Source organism: Corella eumyota, chromosome 6 (genome assembly GCF_963082875.1).
Source record: "Corella eumyota chromosome 6, kaCorEumy4.1, whole genome shotgun sequence".
Classification (NCBI taxonomy): domain Eukaryota; kingdom Metazoa; phylum Chordata; class Ascidiacea; order Phlebobranchia; family Corellidae; genus Corella; species Corella eumyota.
In genome coordinates this window covers 918,484-938,658 of record NC_137495.1, presented here as the reverse complement: position 1 = coordinate 938,658, position 20,175 = coordinate 918,484, and the positions used below count along the sequence as shown (strand labels likewise).

Sequence of the window (20,175 nt, the reverse complement as noted above, 5' to 3'; positions counted from 1 at the left end):
CCAATACTTCTGAGGTAGGCACTTTTACCTATTCTTTAGAGGTAGGCACTTTTACCAATATCTCAGAGGGTAGGCATTTTCACCAATACCTCTGTGGTAGGCACTTACACCAATACTTCTGAGGTAGGCACTTTTACCTATTCTTTAGAGGTAGGCACTTTTACCAATAACTCAGAGGGTAGGCACTTTCACCAATACCTCTGTGGTAGGCACTTACACCAATACTTCTGAGGTAGGCACTTTTACCTATTCTTTAGAGGTAGGCACTTTTACCAATATGTCAGGGGGCGGGTACTTTCACCAATACCTCTGTGATAGGAACTTTTACCATTACCTCAGAGGGTAAGCACTTTTGCCTTCTTTAGAGGTAAGCACTTTTACCAATATATCAGGGGGCGAGTACTTTTACCAATAACTCAGATGTAAGCAATTGACGTCACCCATGGTTGGAAACGTGGCAATAAAAATGTGGCACACAGGGGTTATGACGTCCTTTCCGCTCAAAAACTAATAATCGAAATACGTTATTTCGTCCAATAATGCTCCAGTTGACCCCTTTATCCCCTTCATGTTACCTTTTAGTTATTATCATTTGATTGCAAATTAGTTTTACTTTAAGATTGGGGCAATAAAAATGTGGCACACAGGGGTTATAACGTCATTTCCGCCCCAAAACTAATAATCGAAATACGTTAGAACCAAGGCTGCTAAAATTGTGCGTGGGTTTTTCCTGCAAATATGAGCTTTCTGTCGTCATCTAGCGGAAAGTTCTAAATAAAATTTTGTGAAAAATTTATTTTAGTAGAGAGCACCCGCTAGACGGTAACAGAGAGCTTAACTTGTCTTTATTTTTGCATGAACCAATGTTAAAATAAGAAGGGGAATAACCTTTAATGATTATTTTTTACAGAGAACGTGCGCAATAATATTTAAAGATTTAAACTTTGTTTTATTTGTTGTTTAGCTTAGGAATTATTTGTCAACTAGCTTGTTAAAGGTATGTGATATCATGAGAATATTTTAATTTAGTATAGAATCGAAACTAAGGCGTAAAACTTAAATTAATTATTTTAAAAATTCAATTTGTCAGTAAAGTACTGAAAGTGTTGTCTTCAAATTAAATAAGTTAAATTCATTTTTTACTTACAAATTTTAACTTATAAAACGTTTAAACTTTAGATTATGATATATTGATATAGCCATTTTTATTTAGAAATTTCAAAAAATCAAAAACAAAAGTTAAAAATGGGTAAAACGAAAAAACAAGGAAAGAAAAGAAGAAAGCTTGAAAGTCCATCCAGAAACGACCTTGATTTTATCCCAGAGGGCGCGGATGAATATGAAGAAGAAGATGACCTTGTAACCTCTGCAAAAACTGCTGTTCCTGCCGCAGCAGCTAGAAATGTAATTATTGTTTTTGTACATGTTTTGTCTTTATCAATTTTCTCCAAAGTTTTTTAACAAAAAAAGTTTTAGGTCAAAGCCAGTAGAAGGCTGGGGTGGTCAGAACACTTGGCTTTACTACATAATGTTCTCGGTTTGATATTTACTGCTCTAACGGTGTAGCGCTCCTGAGTAAGGCGCTATAAAAAGTTATGTTTTGTAACCCTTACTTCATTGCATGAAGGACTGGGTTAGATTTCCACTGCATCTATGCTGTAGCCCCCTTTAGAAATGCACTATAAACAGTATAAACTTCTGCTGAGCCTTAACACAATAGCAGCATAACTATCGGGCAATTATAATTTGTAATATTCCAAACTGGCAAAGACAATTTAAGACTGGGTCAGGGTAAAAATTTACTCTATGCTCAGGTTGTGAAGTCGACCTTTTTACATTGAGGATAAATAAAATAAATGCAACAATTTTTTATAAAATTTAAACAATTTTTTTAGATTGATTCTGCCGACACTAGTTCAACAGGAGTTGTGACTGATAGGTTTGGGGCAAAAGATTATCGAAGTCAGATGCAAATGAAAAGTGATCACTCTTCGAGACCACTCTATGTCGCCCCCGATGGCCATATTTTTCTTGAATCTTTTTCACCAGTTTATAAACATGCGAGGGATTTTTTGATTGCAATTGCTGAGCCTATATGTAGACCACAGTAAGTGGAAATTTGAAATTGAATATTTTTTAATAAATGCTTGAAAATGTATTTTGTTTTGCTATTGGTATGTGTTTGGAATTTGAATGACTTAATTTAAACTCAAAGCCTTTTTAATGCCTTTAAATTAATAGTGGTGTGGTGTAGTGGTCAGAACACTTGACTTTATTAGTAAAATCAGCCTTAATGGGTTGACAACATAAATATTGGATAATTATAATCTATTATATCACAAACTGTCAAAGGTAGCTAGCTGTAGACTAGGTCAGGGAAACAAGTGTTACTCTATATTTAAGCTGTGAAGTTAACCTTTCCCATTAAGGATATATTAACAAAAAATCAGAGTTGATTTTAAAATGAAATTTTATTTCAAATTTTTTTTCCCATTTTTTGTTAACAAAATTAATTTTTATTCAGATACGTTCATGAGTTTCGACTTACCCCATACTCGCTCTATGCTGCTGTTAGTGTTGGACTTGAAACGAATGACATCATCGAATATTTAAGCCGACTCAGCAAAACTTCAATCCCTCATGGAATTATTGAATTTATTAAACTTTGTACACAGAGTTATGGAAAAGTAAGAAATTTATTCAAAAGTTAGTTATGCCAAAAACAGTCTAATAAACCCCTTTTTAAAAAACAAACTGCTTTTTATTAAGGTAAAAGCTAATTAAAAAACAGAGGTTTTAGACAAAAAAAATATCAAATAGTTGTCTAGACATATTTGATTATTATCATGAAAAAAAACTGAAAGTAATCTAGACAATTAAGGTTTAAATGTATTTGTGTTTATATAAAACTATTCACAGAGCTACATTCTAGGTACTAATGGTCTAAAAACTATAAATATAAACTAGTTTAAGTCCTACATTTTGCTAACCAAGACTTTGTTTTCCAGGTTAAGTTAGTTTTGAAGCACAATCTATATTATGTTGAAAGTAGCCACCCTGAAGTTATACAAGCTTTATTAAGAGATAGAGTGATTGCTGGATGCAGGAAAGTTCAAACTGATCAGGAACCTGGGACCTCAACTGATGATGGATTGCAGGTACTTGTTGTATTTTTTTCTTTTATTAGAAGTAGGTAAGTTAATATTTTTAAGGAAAAGGACATGTTTAAGCTGTTGAACTGGCAGCTTGGTATAGTGATAAGAACAGTAGGCTTTACTACATGAGGTTCTAAGTTTGATTCCCACTGCTCTTGAGCTGTAGTGCCTTTGAGTAAGGCTCTATAAATGGTATGAAATCCTGCTGAGCCAGCACCTAATCAGCAGCTTAATAATCGGGCAATTATAATCTATAATATTCCTAACTGACTAAGTCAACTTAAGACTGGGTCAGGGTAACAAATGTTACTCTATGTTTAGGTCGTTAAGTTGACCTTCTTATATTGAGGATAAAAAATATTAAAAAAAATTAAATTATATATTTTATATGTAAAATTTATTTCTTTTTCTGATTTTAATTTTTTTTTCAAGGTGTCTACATTTGTTGGCAAACAAGGCCTCCAAGTGAACAAACCAAGCACCTCTACAGCAACACAAGGTGGCAGTACTGAGAGTGAGGTGCCTAAAGATATTTATGATTTCTATGAAAAGATGGATAAGGACGATGACAAAGAACAGGAAGAAACTCAGGTAAAAGATTTGAAGAATACCAAAATCTTTAAACTTATTGTATTGGTTTAAAACTTAGGCTTACGGTCGGATGCAGAAAGTCAAGTTAAACTAAACCAAGGTTAACGAATCTCGGCCTAAAACTTTTTTGGTGTGCAGACCTTAGGCTAGTGGTAAACTGTTAACTCTTTAACCCAGGATTTTTCAATTAAGTGTAATACAGTAATTGCAATTTTTTCAATCACAATATTATTTCTTTTACAAACCTATAGAGTAACAGAGGCCATTTCTACTAACTTTATTTAAAAGACAGTTCTGAGAAATAGATATTTATTGCAACCTTAATACAATAAGTTATAGTAAAAGGCAGCCAAATATGAAATATGTAACGAAAATATGAAGTGTATACGCGTTAAATTAATTATTAGATTTTTGTACTCATTGTTTAGGTTGTTTCATTTGAAGTAGAACAAGACCAAGTTGAGACGTTACAACGAAGATGTATTGAACTTGAATACCCACTTTTAGCTGAATATGATTTCAGGAATGACACAAATAACCCTGACCTAAAGATGGATCTGAAACCCACTACTGTGCTTAGACCATATCAGGTATTTGTGTATTATTTGTAGGTAAAATTAGGTTGTGTACATGGCTTATTGAATTAGGGACAATTAAGTGTATTTCGTTTATAGTTTTTTTTGTATTTTTAATACTCCAAAAACAAATAGAATCCATTTTATTAAAACTTTGGGTGCTTTTTGGCATGGTTAAATATTTAAAATTGCAAGGATTTTTTATTGATTTACAGATGTTAGTAAAATTATTTATTTTTATTGTAGAATTAATTAAAATGCTTTATTTTTTAGGAGAAAAGTTTGCGCAAAATGTTTGGTAATGGACGGGCAAGATCTGGGGTGATAGTTTTACCTTGTGGTGCAGGTAAGACTCTTGTTGGGGTCACAGCGGCTTGTACTGTAAGGAAAAGTTGCATGGTGTTGTGCACATCGGGTGTCGCTGTAGAGCAATGGAGGTGAGGATAAATTAAATTTAATCGGGCAGTTGTAAAGACACATCACTTAACTGACATCACTCTTGGGTTTGATTCCCACTGCTTCCATGTTGTAGGCATTTAGATGATTGTACCATTTAAGATGGTTTACTTAAAGGGGGCTTCAAATGGAAGACAGTGGGGATTAAGCCCTGGACCTCATGTAGAGAAGTTTAGAGTTGTACATGCTACACTACACTGTTAAAAAAAATTAAGATTTTTTTTTTGTCTTTTTAATTTTCGCTAATTTCAGATCTCAGTTTAAGATGTGGTCGACTGCTGACGACTCAATGATTTGCCGCTTTACCTCAGATGCGAAAGATCGGCCACATGGGTGCGGTATAGCGATCAGCACGTACTCGATGATGGGTCATAGTATGAAGAGAGCTTACGAGAGTGAGAGGGTGATGGCTTGGATTAGAAAACAAGAGTGGGGTTTGATCATTCTAGATGAGGTAAGGTTTTGTATTTAAACATTTTGGTTGGTTTGGTATTATTAAAAACTAGTTAATAAACCACCTTATAGTCAGTATTTTAATTGTTGTAATATGGTCGCAAATTTTACCTAATATTTGCCTAAATTAATATACATGTGCACCATAAATGACAGTTTTATTTATTTTGTAAGCCAATAAAATGGTTATTTACATAAAGATAAATTGTTCACTAAGCTCTATTATATATAAATAGGAGATTTTATAATGTATGTAATACCCTGTAACAAAATCACATAAATTTATAGTCCTTGTTATATATTACTAAACTCAAACTATTCTCTGTTTTTACTGATCAGTTGAATTTTCTATTCATTAAATTTTTTTTAGTATTTAAAGTGTACTAATTTTCTGTTAATTAATTCATTTTTTTTACTATAGGTCCATACCATTCCAGCCAAACAGTTTCGACGAGTGTTAACTGTTGTCCAATCACATTGCAAGTTAGGATTAACGGCAACCCTAGTGCGAGAGGACGACAAAATATCCGACCTTAATTTTCTGATTGGACCAAAACTTTATGAAGCTAATTGGATGGTAAGAATAAAAGATTTAAGTATTTTGTGTTAGTAATAGTGTTGATGTTTTACTGGGTCAGTTAAGTAGTACTTCGCTCTGGTGTAAGTTTTTTTTTAATATCTCTTTGAGGGATGACATTATTGATATTTTATCGGGTGGGGGGGGGCGGTTGAAACTTTTTTAAGCTATCTGTAAACGCCGGCTTAAGGGCAAATAGTGTTGCATTGGTAGAGCTTGTAGTCTATATCTTGATATATAAATGTCTTATTTATAGGCCTACAAAAATAAAAAAACTACTGTTTGTGGTGTGTGGGTAAATTTAAAAAAATATTGGTCATGATCATATTATGACAATCCCTTAAGGGATTAGGTTTTTATCAGGTAGGGGTGTGTTATTGGGTAAATGGTGTTGCATTGGTACTGCTCAAACCCGAAACCTTTTGGCTCATAGTCCAACCAACGCCATAACCAGTTTTCCAGACTACTTTTTTATATAATTAAGCTTAGTGGACTATATCTTTACAAATCAAGAGTTGCGACCATATTAAGAGTTGCGACCATATCAACTAAAATGCCAACTGTAGGGCGAGCTATGGAATAGGATGTACAATGGAACTTTAACTTTTTTATTTCTTTTTTAAATACACCTGAAATAGTTAAGTTTTATTTTTTTCTAGGAACTTCAAAATGGAGGCTTTATAGCCAGAGTCCAATGTGCTGAGGTTTGGTGCCCGATGACCCCGGAGTTTTACCGAGAATATCTTGGGATCAAATCAAGGAAGAGGATGTTGCTGTATGTGATGAATCCAAATAAATTCAGAGCTTGTCAGTTTCTTGTTCGGTTCCATGAGAGAAGGAATGATAAGGTGGGATGTAAATAAAACTTGTGGGAAAATTTAAAAAATTTTTAGGATAAGAAGACGTATTTGTTCTTATAGGCGTCATATTTTTTTAATTATTGATTACTGATTTTTAATTTAAATTAGGTGTATAATTTAGTCAATTTTAATTATTTTCAACTTTAAATTTCAATTGTAAATTTTGTCATTACTTTAAGTATCCGATGTCCTACTGAAAGCCTAAATTTATCTAATGTTATACGAGTTTAAATTATTCTATTTTTTAGTAACTTTAATCTTAGTGAATTTTCTGAGTCTAAAGTATTTCGGACTTTGAAATGATGACTTAATTTTAGCATAACAACTGTTTTAAGATATTATTGACATAATAATAGTAATCAATCTTATCTAGGGTTACTTCAGTTCAATATATATTAAATTTTTTAACATTGGAATTTTACTAAACTCTTAATTGAAAGAATTTTTTTTGTCAAATTTTAAATGCAACAACTATTTTTTTACATCCATTATTACATCACACAGATTGTGGTGTTTTCTGACAATGTGTTTGCCCTTAAAGAGTATGCAGTAAGAATGGGTAAGCCTTACATCTATGGACCCACCACACAAGGAGAAAGACTTCAGATCCTGCAGAATTTTATCCACAACCCTAAAGTGAACACGATCTTCATATCAAAGGTAACTCTTTAATTATATTTACCTATAACTAACTGTGGGTCACTTGTACTTTAAGGTCCTTAAACTAGAAATTATGTGGGTATACAGTTTAAATTGAGTGGTCCTCGCTAATTCTCTCTCGTACTTTACAGTCATACCTTACAAGCATTGCTTTTTTGTACTTAACAACCTACCTAAGTTTTTTATGGACTTTTAAGTATAAGTTACCCCTAGCCAGGTTGTAAGTAATGACCAAATGCTTTAAAGTAAATCTCAGACTTTAGTTAGGACAAAGTATTATTTATAATAACGACTAAAATTAATTTGTTTTGTTATCTCATTCGACCCAGTTTAAAAAACCTTTTTTTGGAATTTTTAATCTTTATTTAAAATGAGCTTTAGTTACAAATTAAAACTTTGTACAATATTATACATAACGGTTGAATAAATAAACTGCATGTTAGATATTAATGTGCACAGTAAAACTTATAAAACTGATTCTTTTTCGCATAAATCTTCATATCGAGAAAACATAAAATTTTTGCTTAATTTTGTGTCAAAATAATTGTCCATTTGCAAGTCGGACGTCAGACTGTCTTTACGCTGACAGCCTGACAAGCCACTGTCCGTGCTTGACTCAATAATATAAGTGTCTGGCAGACTGTCCGATCGTAATTTAGTGGGTTTGTCAGACAGTTGTTTTATGTCTGGCAGTCCACTGTCTGTACTAGATTCAATAATATAAGTATTGTAGTCATACAAATTCACAGTCTGACTTTCAGTTTGTAGTAAAGTATGGGTGTCAGACGGTAACACAGTTTGACTGTCAGTGGGCACAATAGTTTGACTGTTAGATTGTTTAGCAATAGGTGTGCCAATCTGGTCTTCTGTCACATAGAATATGTGATTATCATTGAATTGTGATTCGTCAGGTAGAAAATTACCTTCGTCGTGTTGTAAATTATTCTGTTTGTTAAAGTCATTTAATAAAGTTGTGTCGATACTGTTAATATGCGAGCTATTGGTAGCTGTTGTTGGGATGTTGTTTTTATTCTGGTTTAACAAGTCTGGTAATTGAACATAATCGTCATTGTTTAGCTCATTGTTTTCATTGTCATTTTTTATTGTAGAAATAATAGGGCTATTGTCCTCATGGTTGTTGTCCATTGGAGGGACATTGGGACCATTGTTTTTGTTGTTATTTTGTGGTACAATGGGACCATTGTTTTTATGGTTATCAATGCTTGTTTGTGAAACAATGGGACCATTGTTTGCATGGTCATTGTTGCTGGTTTGTGTAACAATGGGACCATTGTTTTCATAGTCGATATTTTCATGGTCACTGTTGTCGATTTGTGGAACAATGGTACCATTGTTCTCAATGTTGTTTATTTGTGTAACAAGGGGACCATTATTTCCATGGTCATTGTTGCCTATTTGTGGAACAATGTGACCATTGTCTTTATTGTTTAAAACCACCTCCAACAAATGGTTGTCATCCAACAACTCACTATGATGTAACAATTCATCATTCATTTTAGTGTTTCCCTTCTTTTTGTTTTTATTTTGCCAATCTAACAAGGAATCAAATTGTTCGGAATTGTGGTTTAACTTGTGGTTGGCGTTTGTTGATTTATCCTCGTTTTCTTTCTTCATTAACTTTAAAATTTCAGGATGAATTTCAGGTTTTGATGCTTTCTTTTTACAGCTAAAATTAATGTTTTGTTAAAGATAACTTTTTGAACAATTATTAAATTTTAATTGGGTTTCATTTTCTCAAATCTTTGCTTGTATTTTTAATTAATGTTAATTTTTTAGTTTAAGATATAGAGCAGATTAAAAAAAAACTCATTTTTTTCACTTTAGAAAAATTGATTAAATTTTTACCTTTTCATAGCTTTGTAGAGGATTAAAATGGATACAATCAGGAATAATGTTAGCCCAGCTATAAGAATTGGGACCCAGACTTTATCTAAACATAGTTGAATTAAAATATAATTGGTTAACTATAAGTTAATTTTATATAGGACTTAATAAATAAAACTAAAGTTATTTTAAATTATCTTTTTTCATTTTTTTGTAGTTAAACAGTTTTTTTAATAAACCAGTTATTAAACTCGTTTATTTACAGTTTTTTGTTGGTCTTAGATTTAGTGATTAAATGTGGTTCTGAGTAATTTAAGTAATATATAATTACCTTGAGTTTGGATTGCAATAGGTTCTGACCAATCTGTGCAGTTTACTCCATTTTTAGTGTCTATAAAATAAAGAAGTGTGGCTATATAATTTGTATTATTAAACATTACTAATGATATGGTTTGGTTTTACATGGTAAATTACTAAAACTGTATGTATTGGCATAGGTGGGCACAGTTAATCGAAAAAGCAACTTCGTTAAATGGTTATTCGTTACACAATACAGTAACTTCGCTAATGTTTTTTCGTTAAATTAAACCAAATGTAACGGAAGTTATCGTTGAACGTTAACGTTAAAATAGCAAATTATATTTATCACCTTAACAAATTTATATTTACTTTATTATAGAATAAAATTTGAAAATGTAAACCTTAGTTACTTTATTGTAAGACCTTTTTTAGTAAAGTATTGTACTTACTTGTGCAGGCTTTAACTTGTATTTTATCGTCACTTGGTAGTTTAAGTGTTGTAAAAGTTGTGGTTCCATTGTATATACATAAAGTAACATTATTCACAGCCTTACATTCTGTTGGTAGGTCTTCATTAATTCTGTAATTTAAAGTAAGTTTAATAAATAAGGTTTTAACCATTACAAACCCATTTAAATTAGCAAATACCTGAGGTCGTGGGTTCAATCCCCACTGTTCCCATGCTGTAGCGCCCTTGAGTAAGGCGCTATAAACAGTGTGAACTCCTAATGAGCCAGCACTTAATCAGCAGTATAATTTTCGGGCAATTATAATCTATAATATCCCAAACTGCCACAGACAACTCGAGACTGGGTCGGAGTAACTGATGTTACTCTATGTTTAAGTCGCGCATTCGACTTTCCCACATCAAGGATAAAGATATATACAAAAAAAAATACCTATATTACTTTTAGTATTTAAAGTAATTTTTTAATGTTTTAAATCTAACCTTGTTGTTGTTAGAATATTAATGTGATAATATGTTGGGATATTATCAGGTTTATCTGTTGGTTTCCACTCTATATAGACTTTCCCATCACTTAGTTGGGTTGCTTTTATGCTTGGTGGTGTAGTTAACACTGTTGAAAAAAGTAAATGGTTTGTTTTAATATAAAATTGTGCCAAATTTTATGACATGGTGTAGTGATTAGAACACTTGGTGCTATTACATGACATCCTGGATTTAAGTCCCACTGCACCTATGCTATTGAACATTACTACAATTTATATAATTGAGCTAAATGGACAATATGTTTATATATGCGTGTCTAATTTAAAGTTCCCTTAAAAAAATTATTTGTGATGTGCAGGTAAATTCCATGGGCAAATATTAGTTAAAAGTTGTGACCATATTATGACAATTAAAATGCAGTTTGTAGGTCTGCAATAGACTGGTAGATATATATATATATATATTTTTTTTTTTGGTTTTTCGCGCATTGATAAAAGTAAATAATAAATAGGATTTTCAATTAATATTACAACAATGCGACGGAAAAAAATGACAAAATCAATTTAATGATTTAAAACATGCCAAAAGTATCAATGTTTACATGAAGATTTTAATTATTTTATGGCATGGTCACCAAACCCAGGTAAATGGCACTTTTATTATTTAGTGTTATGTGTGAACAATGTGTAAATCAAAACCACAGTAAATTTACTTATTTTATGATGTTTATTGTAGCTTATAATTAGTTGATTTTACCTGAATATGTGGTTTGAAAGGTTGAGTAGGTAGGCACACTGGAGCCAGCCTTATTATGGACAATTGTTTTCACCCTGTATGTCGTATATGGGTGCAAATTTGTGAGGATAAACTCATTTGTTTTTGATACAATTCTGATTTCTAAAACATAAAATAGTTGGTAAAAATGCAAAATTTTATTATTTTAGCGTAATTTAAAGTTGCCTTTTTAATTTAATTGTGTTGTTGATCTAGTAATATTACATTTTGTTACAAAACCTAATTTTTATCTTTCTTGTAAACCTAAAGAGTTTAAACAGAAATGTAAATGTTACTGAGTATTCTAATACTAAGAAATTATTGATTTAAAATCATCATAAATTTAAGAAGCTGACCTACATTATATATCAATTTATTTAATGTGTTTAATATTAGTATTGGGAGCTAGTTTTTAGTGGGTGTTGTAATTCAAATCTTACATTAAATTCATAAATTATAAAAGGTAGATATTACTCTTATGCATATTAAATCTGTATAGTGGAGCACAATATATATATTTTTGTCTTATTTATAGGCCTACAAAGTAAATTAAACTACCATTTGTGGTGCACAGGCAAGTATTACCGGCAGCGTGGTGTAGTGGTAAGAACACTTGCTCAATCCCTACTGATCTCATGCTGTAGCGTCCTTGACAGTTATAATCTATAATATCCAAAACTGCCACAGACAACTCGAGACTGGGTCGGAGTAACTGATGTTACTCTAATTAGTTTTTTGTTTGTGAGTTGTAACCTTAATACGGAAATTAAAATGCTGACCGTACGGCAGACTAGTTTTTACTAATTTAATTGGCATATAATTTTGTAAACTAACCTTCTGCATTATCTTCTTTCCAATAAAATACTTCATATTGGTCAATAATTTGGCAACTTAAATTTCCAGTTAATATCAATAACTGAATACTTCTTGGATGGATTTTTGTTGCTTTAACTTCTAGTGTGCCACTGGGTTCTATGTATAGAAAAAGGGATTTTTTAGGAGTTCAGTTTTTAAAATTTAATATTTTTTCTAAGTTTTATTTCAAATTATGTTTACACTTGATAAAGCACTTACTTTTTGCAGTAGTAGTACCGATTTTAATTTTTAAAAACAAAAACTTTGTAGTAATTTAAAGTTTACCTATTATTTGCGTTAAAGTTGTAACTTTGCAAGACCCCACTTTAATGTCTCCTGCCACGGCATAAATATAATGGTCATAAAGTGAGCACGGCTGTAAAATTAAAGAGTTCAAATTTAGTTCAAACTTAACTAAAGAAAAGCAAACAAAATTTTTTGGCGTTTTTAAAATAGAAATTTATGGCTTGGAAATTATTAACCCAATTTAATTACATTGACTTTGCGTTTAAGCTATAAATTAAACGTGGTTTGATTTAAAATAAAAATAGTTTTAAAATCTTTAACATTTTTTGATAAATACCTTAAGATTTGGGATGGTTAACGAGGTATCATCTTTTTGTAATTTGTAAGTTTTTGTCTCTCCTATTTCGGACACTGTTTGAACCACATAGGAGTTGTAACCTTTTGTGTACTCTGGGGGATCCCAAGTTAAAGTTACGAGATAGTTGTCAATTGTTTGAAAATTGCAATTTTGTGGTCGTTTTTCTAAAAAAAAAGATTTTTTAAAAATATCATATTCAAATTATATTAATTAAATTTTGCACAAAATGAATTTTCTAAACCTTTGTGCAAAGGCCCTGTAAAATTGACTTCAAATATTTTTAACGTGTTTTTGTTACTGTTTGTATTATCATTTTATGACCGCCATTGAATCAATATTATTCACGCGATAAATTTTAAATCTATTAACTTTATAAGCTTAATATTGGCCACATTTTGTAAAAAATATCAAATTTTAAAGTAATTTAGTTTTTTGTATTTTTCAACTACTTTAAATTTGATCGTTTTGTTTGTTTAAAACTTGTGTTAAAAACTTGTTTTTATCAAACAACTGTGTATTATTATGAGTAATATTTAACTTAGCTTAACTTTATCTCCTTATCCATAAAGTGATAAGTTATTAAACAAATAATAATATGACACATCTCTTTACTGTTACATTAACTTAAACAAAAGTGTTGTAAATTCAGATTTCAAGTTGTTATTGTAAATTTTTTGAGGGTCAAATTTTTTAGACATTGTTTTTTAATGTTAAATATTGTTTTTAAGTTTTTATACACTTATGTATAAGCTTATATAGACTATATTGGTAGGTTTGTTACATGTTTCGTTTATAGGCCTTCAAAGTAAATAAAACTGCTGTTTGTGGTGCGCTGGTAAATTAGCATAGGCAAATATGGGCACTATATTAAAACAATTTTGATACAGCCTGTAGGTTAGACACTTAACTAGATAAACTAATTAAGTTACCCTTCAATTGAACAATACACAATTTAATTCTAGCTTATATACATATAGAATATAGTACTAAAATAACATAAACAATTTTGTATTTAATTTTTTACTTGTATTATCACATGATGTATAATGGAGCTCATAGCTTAAAATATTGGACTCTCCAGCTTTATTAAATGCCTGAATTTTCACTAAATATTCATAACTCCAATCCACAGTAAAACTGATGTTAAAAATTGTTTCGTTTTGTTGTAATTTTGGGACCTCTTGTATAACTTTATTTGTTGTGTTTTGGTTGATGATTTGGATCACAAATTTGTCTACTACCCCAGTTTTCTGTATAAATAATATATATTGTTATAGTTTGTAAATCCATGTAATATTTTCTTAATTAATCCTTTAAAACTTGATCTTATAGACTAAAAAACTAAAGTTTAGTGGCATAACTCATGAATATTGTAAACCAAACTTAAATAACATTATTTTAATGGTCTTAACGTTTTAATACACCAATATGAGTAAAGTGTTATAGAAAAAGTTTATATACTTATGTTAAAGTAGTTTAACTTAACTAAAATCTAGATTTTTATATTCTTACCTGCCAAATGGCTTCTACTGAGTTGCTTACATCATTTGAACATTTAAAATCTATAAAGTTATTGTCAGTTGCCTGAATTGGGGCTGAAATAAAAAAAACTTAATAAAACTTGATATCTGATAGTTAAGTGTGATGTACAGTTATAATACTGTCTCTTTATCAATTTTTTAAAGAATTGTTTTTCTCAATACACAAGTACTTGAAATTATAAATAAAACTAAAGTTGATCTTACCAGTTATTAATTGAGTAAAAGATGGTCTACTCCATTGCCTAAACATTGTATCAACATCTACCAAGCCAACTTGGGCATAGAAATTATATTTTGTTGCTTCATTAGATTTAATTGCTCCTAAATGGTTGGTAGTCCTTGTTTGAGTGCTTGACTAAAAAGTAGATTAGTTATAAGTTATAGAAAATTGTATTTAAAAAATTGCAAGTTTTGCACAGCTAGTTTAGAGTATAAAAATAACCTCTAACTAAAAGTATTATTAAGATATTATTTTTATTTAATTTCTGATATTTTTCTATGTTAGAAATTAGTTGAAAAGATAAGGTAAATATTAGTATGTCGCAAGTGCATATAGTAGTTGTTAATTATTAATTGACCTAATAATCACATTCCTAAGCCTTAAATAAAAAAATTTGTAAATTAAAATTACTTAATTTCACTTACCCCATCATAATAAGTTAGTCGATATTCTAAATCTCCCCACATAGTATCAACACAAGATGGGGCTGTTAGGTTGACCAATATCTGTTGTCCATTTGGCATTATATGTAAATTAGGTGGGTCCAATCGAACTAAACAAAATATAACAAAGTAATTTAATTTTAATGGCATTTTAATTGTTGTAATATGGGCACAACACTCAACTAATATTTGCCCATGATAATTTACTCACAAATCGAAAATGGCAGTTTTATTTATTCTGTAGGCCTATATATTGGACATATATATATATCGTCTACTAAGCTCTATTATATCTGTTGTTGCACCACATGCTAAATTATTAAATAAGTAAATATTAAAAAATGATTTTTTTGAACTAGAACTGAGTTATATTTACCAATATTACATGGTTGAAAAGTAGCATAGGAATTACAGGTGTTATTTATATTCATATGAAAACGAACACTTTTAAATCCTGTTTTTATGACATCACAATCACTGTCGTTTGTTTTAATTATTGTCTCACATTTGTTGTCTGTACATGTCACAGCAGTGGAACTAAAAATTAGTAAATTATATTTATTTTTGGTCTATATTTTTTTAATTACAATATTAGTAAGTGGTTAGAACACTCTGGTTTACTACATGAGGTCCTAAGTTTGATACCCACTGCTTTTTTGCTGTAATACCTTTAAGTAAGGCGCTATAAACAGTCTAAACTCCTGCTGATCCAGCACTTAATCAGCAGTTAATTATCGGACAATTTTAATCTATAAAATCCTAAACTGATAATTAGCGTTATTTTTTAGGCCAATCTTTGAGTTTTTAACTGCATTATACTGTATAAATTAGTGCAACTTTTACTTTTTTTGGACACAGCTATAGAAAAAAAGCACTTTTTGTACTAATTTATTTTATTATGCGCTTTCTTATATTTGAAAAGGTTAAGTTAATTTACCAGTGGTTTTTTATTGAGTTAACTTGCTGTAAAGCTGCTGAATATTGGTCTGTGTTTGTGTTGTTAAATTTACTCCATTGACACTTGATATAAGATCCAGGGTTTCCATGGCCCCAGCATTGTTGAGCAAATGAACAAGATGCATAACATTTTAGTCTGATTTCAGCATCACAGTCACTTGTAACTGACAACCCTGAAAATTTTGTAAATTCAGTTTTAGTCAAATTTTTAAAAACTGAATTAATTAATAATTATATAACTCTAACTTTTAAGTTATAAATATAGCATTCACATTTTTTTAAATACTTTAAATTTTAAGTCATAAATGTCAAAAATACATAAAATATTTAATAATATATAAATAACAAAAATAATTAAAACTATTTCACCTAATAGTTAATTTCTATTAATATAATTTAACTTACCTTTATTATAACAGATCAGTAGTAAAAGTATTAGTATCTTTAAAAGCATAACTTTGCCCCAAAAACTTTATTTAAAATTTGTTTATTTTTAATTTCTTACGTTTTAGACATAAGTATTTTACGTAAATAGTTGAACTAGTAAGCGACAAGTCTCTAAATGATATGGATTTTATTTAAATAAAGTTTAACTATGAACTATTCTTACACTTATAACTAATATCAATATTTAAAAACATTAGTTGTTTAGTTCAGTCTATGTTAAAAGCTAAGTAAGAATTGTAATTCTAAGTACCAGCTTGATGTGTACATAAATGTTATTCCAGTAAAGAGCTGTGGTCTTTTTGTTCTGGGTTTAATTATTAACAGCTTTTACGGCCTACTTTTTTTGGTGTTTTTTCTGTCTATTTGATATCTGTATCAAGTGAATCAGGCCCCCTTATCAAAGCACAAAAAAGTCACCTTTTAAATAAGATTGATTTTAATTCTTACATGCTTTAAGTTTATTTGACCTTAAATATAAGGTGAACCTATTTATCCTTTTAGTTTAACATTCCCATTGAACCCCCTCGGTTAAAAAACATCACAAAAAAATGCCCGTACATAATATATATGTGCCATAATTCAAATTTACCGAGAGCTGTATGATCTTTACTGATCAAACATTTGATGTTTACATTGGAAAAGGGGAGTGGCCTGGTTAACAGGCATGAAATATGTTGCGTTTTTAAATTGTTTTCTTCTTGTAGGTCATTCGTGTTATGTAACCCTCTGCTAACATTGGATATTATCTGTCACATAAATTACCGATTAATAATTACTTAAAGGATGAAATTTTGTAAACATTGGCTATGCAATAAAAATATTATTAACGACAATAAAAAGCTCTTAATACCTAGTTTATTGAGCTTTATTTTATGTAGTATGTTGCTATATAGTGACCTAGGTTTTAATGTCCCTATTCAACATTAAAATGACTTTTTAAATAATGAGTCAATTATAATGTGTTATATTTTAAATTCACTCTAACATACACTTATGTAATCTATATACAATTAAGCTTGGTGGACAAGAACATTTACATTTGTAAGTCCAATTTATAAGTAAACAAAATATAGAAACTGTTGCTTGTGGTGTGTGGGTAAATTATCTCAGGCAAATATTAGTTGAGAGTTGTGACCATATTATGACAATTAAAATTCCGACCGTAGTGCAGGCTATTAACTATTGAATAAATAATAAATTGTAAAGTTAAATACCTGAATAAAAATCTTTTAAATTTTACTTTAGGTTGGGGACAACTCAATTGATCTCCCGGAAGCAAATGTCCTTATCCAAGTCTCTTCTCATGGAGGATCTAGAAGACAGGAAGCTCAAAGGTTGACTAAAATCAATCACTTTTTTTTTAATTTTTTTTTTAATTTGTTTAATTTCTTTTTAAATTTGTGTCTTATAGATTGGGGAGGATATTAAGAGCAAAGAAGGGCTCACTTACTGAAGAGTATAATGCCTTTTTCTACTCCCTCGTATCACAGGACACAGTTGAGGTTGCATTCTCAACGAAGAGGCAAAGATTTCTGGTGAACCAGGGCTATTCCTTTAAAGTAAACATCATTGTTTGTTTTGTCTTTAAGTACAACATTAGTGGCTCCTACTCTAGCTAAAGTCATAAATTAATTTTAGGTCAATACACATTTAATACCACAAAGTAAACATTTAAATTTGCTGAATCATTCTGAGTCATGGTCGTAAAAATTGAGCTATAAATAGATCTCACATTAACATTGACTTTGCAAAACTTAGTTTATTTTGTTATATAGGGGTTAAAAAAATACAGCACTTTTGATCTGTGGTTTTAGTATCATTGTAAAACCCTTTATTCTTTTAAAATAACTTTTATATCGTTAAAAACTTTTTTTTTTATGAAACTTTTCTTAATTCTTTTTTTAAACCTTCATTTTTTTTCAGGCCATTACAAAGCTTCCTGGGATAGATGAGGAAGATCAGCTTGCATTTGGAACAAAGGAGGAGCAGCGCCAACTCCTTCACAAAGTCCTGGCTGCAAGTGATGTTGATGCCATGGAGGAAATCGTTCCTGGGGATCCTGGGAGTGTTTCCAAAGTGACACAGGTAAGTTTTGTTTCCATGACAACATGGGGATTTGTCTTCAGATTTTTTGTCGTTCATTTTTCCAAATTTGGTTCATTCTTAGTTTTTTTTTTATATTTATTTATCCTTGATGTAGAAAGGTCGATTTCACAACCTAAACATAGAGTAACAACTGTTACCCTGACCCAGTCTCGAGTTGTCTTTAGCAGTTTGGGTTCATTGATTGTAATTGCCTGATAATTAAGCTGCTGATTTAGTGTTGGCTACTTGACCAAGCTTCTAATTATTTTAAGGGTTTCCGCCGAAAGGGAGCCATGAGTTCAATGTCAGGTGCGGATGATTCTGTCTACATGGAATACAACAAGAACCGAGCTCGTAAAAGCAACATCCATGATTTGTTCAAGAGATTCCGATAAACTTTATGCAATTATTTTCTTTCTGTATTGAAACTTCTTTTGTTTTCTAATAATTTGTGATATGTTGCTATAACACGATGTACTGCAAATGTTGAAATATTACAATAGTAGATATAAAAATGACCTTGGTTAGATGTAAGATTTACTTTGTAAGGTATTGGTATTTTTAATGAAAAAATGGCTAAACATTTATTAAAAAAGGAGACTATATAATGTTTTAGACTTCAATATTTAGTTTACTGTAAGGTACTTGTGTTTGATATTTATTTAAGTTGAAAATATACCGTTTATAGCTGATACAAAGCAAAAATGATGCCTAAAAAGGTAGTTAAATGTTTTTTAATAGTTTGAGGATAAAAGAATATCCTCACCTTTTGGTGAAACTTTTCAGTAGCCAACAACCATGAGGGGACGCTAAAAACATTTGATTGACAGTTCCTGTTGTTTTGATTTTCGAGTTTGTTTTGGTTTTAAAGTCGCGTGCTTTTTAGATTAGAATAGAATAAAATAAACTAGAACTTTATCTAGAATTTTAACACTATATAGTTCACAATGCCGTGCTTTCCAGCTACTATTCAAGCGCCAGTTAAGAACTTCTTAAGGCCGGGGTTATGGCTACCAGGTTCGCGGAACTATCATTGCCAAATCGAAAGTTGGCGAATTGACGCAGATCTGTTACATTGCCTTGAAGAAATCGTAACAGCAGTTTCCTATCTCAATGAGGTTGAACACCCAACGGAATATTACGTCAATAAAGTTGACTATACAGATAAAACAATAGAAATATATTGCTATACTCAAGCTGGGTGGTTAGACGTTCTTGAGATAAAGTTAGTGTTGGTTGAAGAAAACGTAACATTAGCTGACGTGTTCTGTTTTTCAACTGGAGCGTTACCAGCTTGGTTACCATTTGGGTTTCTATGCGATGTAGCGCTGTGTTGGTGCCCTTTTTCTGACCAGGGATCCAATAAAATGAGATGTAAAAGTCTGAGGGAAGCAATTCCGTTCCATGTTGAAGTTATTGAGGTAAAAGAGGATTCAAAATTGTTGCCGGAACAAGGTACCTCAAATTTAAGAAAACATCTTCAAAAAGAACTAGACAAGGATAAGTAAATGTACGGCTTAATAAGCTTTAACTCAATAAAAAGATGTTTTTTAGTATTTGTACTTTATTTAAGTTGTTTTCTGTTTTGTATTTATAGTTCTTCCATATTTTAACTGTGTCTGTATTTTTTTGTATTATTACTATGTTCAATTGCCTGTGCAGTTACATCTATTAAATGCAGTTTGGTATATTAACACTTTATCGTCTTATTTATTTTTGAATACTGTTAAATTGTGGAAATTAGTTTTCAATTTTTTTAAGTAAATTCTGGCATTTTTCTGTGACAATCTTACCACAATATTTTATATTTATTATATTATTACTG

The 20,175-nt window shown here is 30.6% G+C and overlaps 2 protein-coding genes across 2 annotated transcripts; both read left to right on the top strand.

Annotated features, from left to right (window-relative positions):
• Positions 1-917: 917 nt before the first annotated feature.
• LOC145756015 (general transcription and DNA repair factor IIH helicase/translocase subunit XPB-like) lies at positions 918-18,943 on the top strand. The gene is made up of 16 exons (XM_082572235.1): positions 918-997; positions 1,214-1,404; positions 1,896-2,107; positions 2,525-2,687; positions 3,009-3,158; positions 3,588-3,746; positions 4,175-4,336; positions 4,595-4,758; positions 5,030-5,231; positions 5,652-5,807; positions 6,467-6,655; positions 7,172-7,327; positions 17,511-17,599; positions 17,677-17,824; positions 18,189-18,350; positions 18,623-18,943. The coding sequence occupies exons 2-16, from the start codon at positions 1,246-1,248 to the stop codon at positions 18,743-18,745; spliced, it is 2,394 nt and encodes a 797-aa protein (XP_082428361.1). The 5' UTR covers positions 918-997; positions 1,214-1,245; the 3' UTR covers positions 18,746-18,943.
• Positions 18,944-19,205: 262 nt separating this feature from the next.
• On the top strand, positions 19,206-20,170 carry LOC145755353 (uncharacterized). The gene has a single exon (XM_082571578.1). It carries the CDS (start codon positions 19,298-19,300, stop codon positions 19,856-19,858), a length of 561 nt encoding a protein of 186 aa, XP_082427704.1. The 5' UTR covers positions 19,206-19,297; the 3' UTR covers positions 19,859-20,170.
• The last annotated feature ends 5 nt before the right edge of the window (positions 20,171-20,175 follow it).